At 31.4% G+C, this 10,714-nt stretch overlaps 1 protein-coding gene across 1 annotated transcript in view; it reads left to right on the top strand.

Moving 5' to 3' along the window:
* Positions 1-1,130: 1,130 nt before the first annotated feature.
* The window catches only part of LOC110992728 (probable chitinase 10), a 33,004-nt gene continuing 23,420 nt past the window's right edge, over positions 1,131-10,714 (top strand). The window contains exons 1-13 of the mRNA XM_045628882.1: positions 1,131-1,258; positions 1,399-1,453; positions 4,857-4,999; positions 5,305-5,407; positions 5,488-5,558; positions 5,637-5,686; positions 6,143-6,349; positions 7,940-8,140; positions 8,291-8,399; positions 8,588-8,768; positions 9,231-9,416; positions 9,693-9,812; positions 10,155-10,278. Of these exons, the coding sequence (XP_045484838.1) occupies positions 1,430-1,453; positions 4,857-4,999; positions 5,305-5,407; positions 5,488-5,558; positions 5,637-5,686; positions 6,143-6,349; positions 7,940-8,140; positions 8,291-8,399; positions 8,588-8,768; positions 9,231-9,416; positions 9,693-9,812; positions 10,155-10,278 (1,519 nt within the window). The 5' untranslated portion in view covers positions 1,131-1,258; positions 1,399-1,429. The remainder of the gene's footprint in view (positions 1,259-1,398; positions 1,454-4,856; positions 5,000-5,304; positions 5,408-5,487; positions 5,559-5,636; positions 5,687-6,142; positions 6,350-7,939; positions 8,141-8,290; positions 8,400-8,587; positions 8,769-9,230; positions 9,417-9,692; positions 9,813-10,154; positions 10,279-10,714) is intronic.

The raw sequence follows: 10,714 nt of genomic DNA, 5'->3' as shown, positions 1-10,714 counted from the left end.
AAACAAAAGGAGAGACACTGTTTTTTTAGTTCGATGAACCTGTTTCTACTAATACACTGGAGTACATCCGTACTACATTCTAATTATAGTTAATGTTTGCTTTAATACAAAGACGTGCCAAAGGACGGGCCGAAAGTTTTATACCGATAACAAGAACTGGTCCTCAAATGCCTGCGACTTAAGGCGTATCCTTCAAAAGACCTTGTAGATGCATCAAAGTATATTCTTAATTTAAATATTAAATGCACAGAAACCTTACTGGGTCGGTTTAGGTTTAAATATGAGCAAAACAAGGTCATTGGCAATTTCAGGGTCCACTTAGTTTACTGTTATTCGATGCGGCAGCTATGTACCGAGAAACAATGTGTGACATTGGCGGGAAGAAAGGAAGAAACGCTACATGAATAGTAATTAAGACGACCAGCGACTCACGTCACCACGTACCATCCTACAGTACCGGGCTAGTGGTAGCGGCTATATGAAACTGTGCTTCAGTGTTATCATTCTACTTGATAAATACACATTAATATATTTTAAATAGTCAAATATTAATCAGTGCAGTGTTCTAAGTGGTTTTCAAGTGTCCTTTAAAAATTTTCAATTTGCACGATTTCTAATTTTAATAAATGTCAAAGTGTGTAAGTTTATAATGCTAATTGAGTTGAATGGATATTTCTCGTTTAACAAATTTGTTTATATACAGTATAAAATGCATTAAGAGGCTGCAGTAAAACTGTAAGCTTAGCAGTCCAATAAATAATTATTTATTGCATCAAGGATCATAAAAACGTTATTATTATGTAACCTTTGTTTAAAATAATATGTCGAATTAGGCCATGATTTAGAACTCCATAAAACTGTAAATGTCAAGATGATTAAAAGATTAATAAATTCATGTATTTTCTTTTAACTTTGACCTATTTGATATATATAATCATAATTAAAGGATAATAAATAAGTATTTTTTATTCTCAATACTGCGTTGTAGAAGGCTGTAGGATGGTTTTAGAATTATTTAAAATGATGATACATCTTTAAATGATAAGAGTAAAATTTGCGTATTAGCAAGTTCCAAATTTTAATATATATATATATATATTATATAGGTGCGAGATGAGAAGCTCGATGACACCGAGGTATTAACATTGGGCTACTCGTGCGTTGTCAGCTCAGTCGCAAACCTCACGCGACGCCGGCGGAGGCGCATATAAAGCCAGACTTTTGGAGAAATCAACCCTTATTTTTAAAAACTTTTTAGGTAAGCAGATATATTAATTAAATTAAAGCAAGATTAATTAAAGAAAAATTTAATGGAAAATAAATAAATAAATAAAAAAAAATAAATAAATAAAAAGATTTTTAAGATCAAATTCGAGGTTTTAATTCAATTATTTTCAGGTTTATCACGTGAGGGGTGCAGAACCCCGAAATGGGGTTTAATTTATTTAAATTGGTGAGTAATTTTTAACTATATACTTACATACATAGGTGAATGATTTTCATTAAATGTGCGACATTTAGACTCGTTTCACACCTTTTTTGTTATTTGTGAATTTTTATAATACGAACCAGGATGTTTTATTTTCTGCGAGATACTTGTACTATATATAATAAACAAGAAAAGGCTCTTTTTGCACAAATTTTACTTAATATCTTCGTTAAAATACTTAGTGTAAAAGTGTGAGTTTAAGTTACAAACAAACACAGATGCACCTAATAATAAATTAGGCTAATACATAACACAACTAAATAAGTGTTTGTTTTAATTTTATATTATAAAAAGTGATACGAAAATGTTGTTATATTTGTAGTAAAAGAAAGGCATAGTATATCAAGATAAGTTTTATTGTGAATAATAATATTATAAATTTTCATTATTTCACAATATATTTTTTATACATAAATGAAAACACAGTATTTTGTTAGTTAGGCGGCGTCCTAATAAGTGTCGGTAAAGAGAAGGAGCCAGTTATATACTCGTATATATGTTCATTTTCCATTCAATCAGGAAATCACAAGAGTTTTTCGAAATAAAATCGGTCATACAATTAATATTCATATCTTTGTGGGCCGCATTCCTTTGTCTTCTTATACTGTCCGCGTCTTCATTTACGAGGAAATAACACCGTTTATTTCCATTGAAAGCATATCCATAATTTATCCTAGTTGTATTTAAGACTAAAATCACTGCGCCATAAATCAAATCCTCTTTATAATGTTCATTAAACATTAATTATACTTATTGGTGGTATTAAAATCATTTGATTGAATGCATGGTTAATATCCAGCCTTCTTTTACATGCAACCTCTAAAATCACTCAATTAATAAGACTGTATTCAACCCACGATCTTATGAGGACGACAATGAATGCTCATAGGACTACAAATACCTTAGTTTAGTTAAATTAACAATTTCCTATTATTATTCTCATGATCTAGAATCATTATTGGCGAAAATTAAAAAAATACAAGACTGTATTGATATGAATTTGAAAGAATACAAGAACAATTATAAAAATGGGACTCATTAATTTATTGAATTTGTTATTGTTTATTTATAGTAAAACTAGCTGCCCCCGAGAAATCCGTTTCTTCTCAATGGGTTTTCACTAAGCCTACCTTGTTTAGTACATAACTAACTATATGGAACATTTTGCTATGCTACCTTCGGTTTTCCGGAATTAAAACTTTTTAAGTTGTTCTTCGAAATTTTTCTCTATATAAGTACTCGTAAACCTCCGAGTTAATGTCATAAGTTTTTAATTAACAAATAAAAAATAGGGATTAATAAAAGAGATGTGAAAATTATAGGTTCTATGTATTTTTGTACACTGTACTAATTTAAATAAAAACAAAAGTTTTGGGGTGGACCAACCTTATCACTTCAGGGTTTGAAATATAGATAGTAGCCGACTCTTAGACTCACTGAGTATGCATAAAAAAATAATAAGAATCGGTCGAGTCGTTTCGGAGGAGTATGGGAACGAACATTGTGAGACGAGAATTTTATAAATTAGATGTAGCAGTAATTATTACGAATGAAACAAAGAACGAATTTCGATTAAAACTAATTTATTTTACCATTCTAACGAATTATCTCTGTTGTTAGCTAAATGTATTAATACTTCTATATCAACACAATAAGGATATGAAAACGTAGATACAATATTAAGAGTGCTAGTATTTCTATGCCATTACAATAATATCGCTAATGCTGGAGTACCTTTTGTACATGTATAGGTAGCATTTGAATAAAAGTTCGGAGTTCTCAAAATTAACTAAATGGGTCCCTTAGTTTATCGTTATTTATGGCCCTTGACATTAAAAGACGATAAAATAAAACCCGTGTCCTAATCGCAGGCTAAAATGTCAAATAGGTTTCTTGGTGTGGTCGTGATGTGGTGACGATGACCCCAGCCTACCTGCCCGGGTTGCTTGTATGCAAATTTTGTTATTTTTCCGAGTCAATGTACCTGATATTTAACAGAAATTTATTAGATCAATCTTGAGACAAAAGTTGCGTTATCTACAGGTTTTATTTATTAGTCCGCGAACTTGTTTTTAAATAGATTATAGAGATTGATTATTATAGAATCACCGTATGAAAATTAATAATTTCGTTCAAAATTCTTATGATTTCTATAATTATATATATATATAAAAACTTTAGTTGTTACTGTTGTATAACCTTACATAGAAGAGAACTAAGTTATGTTCTTTAGTCGATTAATTTCCCATTCTTTAAAAATAGGAACTCTACTTAATTTTTCCTTCACACTAATTAGCTTTCCTTCCATGTTTTTTTTTATATGTATATTTATTAGCATTACACAAGTTTTAGGAAGCCTTATATCATTTATAAGACACAAAAATCATCCATTAATACTTAAAAAAACAATACTTATGCTTAAATAAAAACAAAAGTCATTTATTAAAAACTACTTGATGTTAAAGGTCCAGTCCAATAAATTTGGTAATGGAATAACAAATGAATATAATAATTTATTATCATAGGTTTACTTAATATCGTGTTTGTTTCACCAAATCTCTCGGTCAATGCCTTTTCTTGGAGACATTGAAAATAAGATGAACAAGTCTCAAGTGTTGATCTTGGTTTTTCTGTCAAGTTATGTAAATTACGCAAAGTTATAGAAGCATACTAAATCTATAGGTCAATGACTGGCAACACCCACGTTTTATTCTAGATAGAGTATGTTTTGGCGTCAACAATAGCTCATACAGTATAATTGGTTTTTTTTTCACGCGACACTTATAACTCACGATTTTTTGCTCATTAATCGACTAACGGATCTTTTAAAGATCTGAATAAAGGTTAGCATTCTTGGCTGAGTAATAGGTATTATTTGTCACATTGTAATGTTTTAATTTTCTTTCAAAGGTCAACAGTCTCGAGCTTTTAAGTTTGTCAAAAATTAAGGCACAAAACATACCTATTGAGAATGCGAACGGAGTTTATACAAGTTTTGTAGGCATAGAACGATTCAATAAATAATATAAGACAGCGTAATTACAAAAATAATCGCAGTCTTCCATCAGCAAGTTTGTTTTTGCTTTATTGTGTGTCATGTGTCATAAATGAAAAGAAAAGAACTGAAGAAAATTAACTATGTTTAAAGGTTTGATATTTGGAAGTCTTGCATATTCATGACATATTCAACCTGTAAATAACGCGAAACGCATTATAAACGCATTATATATAAAAAATGAACCACGTCATAATCTCTACTAAGATTATTTCTTTGCCACTTTCTTACATAATATAGATAATACGTGATTCGCCCAGCCGCTAATAAAGACGCATTAAATTTGTTATGTACATTATATTTGTGTTTTAGTGTATACTGCTGTGGGCAAGTGCAGCAGCATCACCACAGTATAGAGACGAGAATGCATTCGACAGAAAAGCTGTGGAAGGTGTCCCTGAACACGAACCCATTGCGACCCCTATTAGGGCTTCAGTAGAGAGTGTCCCGCTAAGGTAATCTTTATTTTAATATTGGTAAAGCAAAAGTTGTGATGATTATACTCTAGGTCTATGGTTATTTTAATCTCGTTAATGTTACTATTATTATGTGTATAAACACACAAGCAGATTAATATGCTGATGGGCGCGTAATACTTTTAAAAGAGTTTAAAGTTTTATTGTCCATTATTCTTAATTACATATATAGAACTTGTTTACTACTTAAACTGTATAGGGTTAAAAAATTGCTAATAGTGATATAGCATGACAATTATAACTAATATGAGTAATTTTATAATAAAAAAAAATATTTGTCTTAGAAATCTCCCGGATGATAGTGATGGCCGTCTACCGTTACGAGATGCTGTAGAGAAGTTACCAATTCCAGTGTTGGATCAGGAATCTCTTGTCAAATTAGTAGGGGTAAGTTAATTAGATATTGCGATTTACAAGTAAATTAACATTGCTTACTATAAATAAAAACTACGATTTAATCTTTGCAGAAATCTCATATGTCCTTGAAACACGTCGAAGACTTCAGAAAATATTACGGAGCTGCAAGTCATTTAAACAAGTGAGTGAATAAAAATATATTCATATATTGTTTAAATATGAAAATAGTACTGGAATTACACATTATCTCTTGTTTCAGTGTCTCTCGTACGGATGAAAGGTTACATTTGGGAAACGCAAATCTTCAAGGTAAGTTCAAGATGGATTACATAACGATTTTTGTAGTAAAATTACGAAAATCGTAAAATTAATTAGTAGTACAAAATTTTTTTTACCTTTTATGTAATGCAACGAAGTGTTAATAAATAAATAAGTAAATAAAATATGAGAGGTACAGTGTACACCCTCTATTTTAAAATATCCCTTACAGTATATTGAGATAAAGACATTTTGAATTCAGAATATGGATTGTTGTCTATACATCATATAACAGAAAATAATTAAAATTATATTTTTTCTGCTTTTTTATAACTGCATACATTGCCGCGGTATGGTTTTAATAGACACGTAGATTGAGCCTAACTACCGGATACAATACTTGTTTTGCCGGATTCGAACCGTGGTTTTAACCACAAAGGCATGGCAAATGTCTAGTTTGTACTAATACTTCTCGAATATTTTTTGTAGCTGAGTAATTACTTTCAGAGATGCAACAAACTGTTAGCGGCACAAATCAACGGCGTATGGTCGTTTGTTACTTGGAATCTTGGGCTGCTTATAGGGCGCCGCCCTTAGCATTCACAGCAGGGCTGGTACCTAAATCATGTACACATTTGCACTACGCTTTTGCTGTTCTACATCCACATACGTACAGCGTTGTGTCGGCAAATGAAGATTATGATATTATTAAGGGTAAGTGTGTGCGTAAATCGCGCGATGCAAAAATAGTCCAAGGACTTTGTAATAATAAAGAGGTTCTATATATTATTGCTGGAATATGTTAACTGTGGTCTCACCCACTTTAACACTTGCACAAACGTCAGTTTTGGCGCCAAACTTATATGATAAATAAAATTGGCTTAATTTGACTCAAATATTTTAGACGTAATGGCGGAATGACTAAAGAATAAAATATATTTTCATGAATGTAAATAAATGAAATAAAATTAGAGTAATTGCTTCTCGAAAGACTCGTGTATAGTGTATGTAACTGCATTCACGTACTTCGGCACTGGTATTCATTTGAAGCATCAAACCTTCATAAAAATCTATAGAGAATTTCAAACTCTTGTTTTCTGTTCTTCTAGCAGTTTTTATATGAACTTTGTAATTTCATAAATGGTAGTCTTAATTATTATTATTGTTATTATGTTTTTTTGTAATTTTGCAGTACAAATAATACATACGATTATTTAAAAATATTATTTTGTGCTTGGTTCATCGTTGTATTGAAGGTTCGATAAATAATTTCAACTTATTTGAAATTATTTACCGAACCTTCTAACACATTTATATTATACAGTAAATTAATAACTTTGCTATGTGTATCAATTTCGCTTTAAAATAGGGCGTGACTATATCAACTAATAAGTCATTACAATGCAAGGAACTAACTGATCATGACCTAGTATGTGTCAGGTCAAAGTGAAAGCGATGAGTGAAATTTACAAATATTATGTTATTTTAATATATTCTTATGTATGAATTTGCTTTTCCGATATAAACTCAAATTCAAAATGACAATTTATTTAGGTTACCAAGTAAACATCAACGTCAACAGAAAAGATGTAAGATTGATTCTAAATTTACATTTAATACCATTTTCTAGTATAATTCAAAAATTCAAGAAATATTAATCATATTAACCGTTAAAATAAAAACGTGCTAACTCTATTGTTAGAATGGAGATCTCTCAGGCGACTTCTACAAATTACTAATGAAACCTGAATTTAATCTAATATCAAATCCATAATATATCTTAATATATATATTTCTTGTGTGCGTGTGTATGTGACTGAACTCCTCCTAAACGACTGGACCAATTTTGATGAAATTTTTTGTGTGTGTTCGTGGAGATTCGAGAATGGTTTAGATTCACAATTTTGTCCGCTGGACAATGTTTTTTTTAATTAATTAGTAGTTGTTGATTTTGGAATGTTTTACATTGGATCCGACAGACGGCGCTACCATCGCACTGTCAAATTTTAAATAATATTCGAATTTTAATTTTAGTCTGTCCCGACAGTTAGCGCTGCGATCAAATTAAAAAAAAGTTTTGTTATCATTGTGTTATTGTAGACCATGTGCTGGATCGTTAGATATTGTCATAACATTTGAATAATAATTTTCATCAAAATGGTCCAGAATGTTTTAGCTTATTAAAAAAAGTTTGAAATTTTCAAATTAAAGACGTATAGACAGGACAACGTCTGTCGGATCCGCTAGTTTAAATATAAAGAAATAAATGTTTGTTTTTTTTTTTAATTATACCTATACTTTTAGGAGGATATAGAATAGCTACTGGATTGAAAAAGCGTATCCCTGGTCTCCGAGTACTCGTCAGTGTAGGAGGAGAAGGAACAGGAAGGCTCTTCAGCGAAATGGTCCAAATGCCATACCGCCGTAATTCATTCATTGATAGTGCAGTCAACTTTTTGCGAGAACACGATTTTGATGGACTTGACTTACATTGGGTATATTCAGGTACGTAAAGTATCAAGATATTTGTAATTGTAGCCTAGAATCGAATCCATTTAAATAAATCATCAAAATCAAACCATTTATATGTATAAAATTTGTTTATTTTAGTATTATACTGTTTGGTATGATTATATATTTTTTTTTACATTACAGGTGATAAAGATGATAAAGAGAAAGATCTGTTGACAACTTTGTTGTATGAGTTGCGTGAGAAGTTTTCGTCTTATGGATTGTTACTCTCAACTGTATTACCTCCATTTAGGTAACTAATAATAATTGTACCTTTATTAATTATCTTTAACATAGTTGCAGAATGTCAGTGCCCTTAAACTTATTAGTATTTCTTGATATGCCGTAACCTTGCGAATACATATTTCTTCAGAATAGACGAGAAGAACTGGCAATAGACTCTCAGCTACTCTTTCTACAATTTCTACAATTTTTTCACAGGTATCAAATAGAAGATGGCTACGACCTAAGCGCAGTGAGTGGTGCGACGGATTACACAATTCTTCAGGCGTGGGATATGACACATGGGAAAAAAGATGAACCTCCCACAAGGGCTGTGCAGCACAGTGCCCTTCACAGGGACCCTGGAGCGACTGCTAGGGACCAGCGATATGACAACGTGGTAAGAAAAAAATACCAATTACAAAAAAATTTAACGTCATGATAATCAGATTTATAACGGGCTAGTGGCTGAAGCCAGCAGCGTATCATACGGCCTCAAACCTCTCCTTCGAATCCAGGTTGTGTACCAATGGACTTGCTGTCTATGTGCGTATTTAAAACTCGTAAGGTCAAGGAAATATCTTAAAGAAACTGGTGGCGAGTGTCAGACTCCATCACTTGGATATTAAAAATGACAAATGATGACAAAATAGAAACAGAAATCTATGTAACCTTAATTTTATAGTTATAAACGGTAAAGTTTAATAACTAAATCAATATTATATTTGGACTGTTATAAAGTGAAGTATTATTTTTTCTCTATCTGTCAAATTGAGTTTTCGTATTTATAAAAAGAGACAGATGACACATATGAATAAGCAGGTACACAAGGTAAAGTAGATAATATTTTAAATTTTTGCAGGAATTTATGGTGAAATACATTTTGCGTCATGGTATGGCAGCAGAGAAGCTCGTCTTGGGTGTACCACTTTTCGGACGCAGTTACACATTGGCAGCTTCAACCTTACCAGCTCCTGGCGCAGCCGTTAGTGACTGGGGAGACGAGGGAATATACACACAGACAAAAGGAACGCTGGCGTACTTCGAGGTAGAACATAGTTTTATAAGTAGTGCTTGTAGGATCTGGTTTAGGGTCCTTAGCGTCTTCCAAAAGTGTAATTAATAATATACCGGCAACTTCTTCAACCGATCCTTCTAAGCATTGATTTTCTTCTTCGCTTACAAGTAGAATATATAAAGCACCCGTAGATGATGAATAAGACGTGAATGTATTAAAAAATAATTTTATTTTTTCGTAATTAACATCGATATGTAAACTTGTCTACTGTATATGGTTGACAAAGATCACATTATATTGTCGCAGATATGTATGACTGAACGTGATGGTAAAGGCTCCAGTGGCGTCGATGAAGATGGAAACGCGTTCGCTGTCTTTGACAACCAATGGATCAGCTTTGACACACCGAATACTATTATGGAGAAGGTATCTGCTGAAATACATTTTCATTCTATTCACATTATTTGTAAAAAGAAATATTTCATACAAGTATTTGAATTTAGCAAGCTGTTTTAATGTGTATTTTTTATTTAATTCACGAATAGTTTCACTTTTTTTTTTACGAAATTTAAAGCAAATGCTCAATGTAGGAATATATAAAACTTAGGTATCCTATATAAAAAAAAATATTTTTAAACTCTACAATATTTTCTACAAAATAACTTTGAAAATTCCACCTCATAGAAATTAGGGAACAGTTATATGGAACAATTTTAAATGAACATGAAAGAACTGGTGTAATAGCAATAACTATGACAAAATTTCTAGATGAACTTCATAACGGAAGCTGGTCTCGCGGGGGCAGCAGCGTGGGCTGTAGACATGGATGACTTTAGAGGACTCTGTGGCGCTCCCTTCCCATTGCTCAGTGCTATTTCTATAACACTTAATGGTAATATTTCATGAATGCACGACCAATATATATTATATATTATATATATATTATATATATATATATATATGAGTTGACATGAGTTTGACAAAGTATATTTATAATATCAAATTTGTGTTTAAAACACAATTTTATAAAGAACAATAATTTGTGAGTTCTAACGAATAAAAAACTCTAACTCTCAAAATTGATGGATCGATTTTTTTCACTAGTAGAATGCTTGTTAACCCTGAGTAGTGTAGTAAGTAGCACAGGAGGATTCAGAAATCTGAGGGTCAGAGCTAAAATGTTTGTAGCGCCATTGGTAAAAAAACAAAATTATGTGTATGTAGTACAAAGAAGGTGGCTAACAATAAACATAATGAAAGATACTAACTACCTTTATCTTTTTATGAACAAGGATTATTTTATTATTGAAGTGAATTTATTATTTAAA

This window comes from Pieris rapae, chromosome 7, assembly GCF_905147795.1.
Source record: "Pieris rapae chromosome 7, ilPieRapa1.1, whole genome shotgun sequence".
Classification (NCBI taxonomy): Eukaryota; Metazoa; Arthropoda; class Insecta; order Lepidoptera; family Pieridae; genus Pieris; species Pieris rapae.
This window is presented reverse-complemented; position numbering and strand designations above follow the sequence as displayed.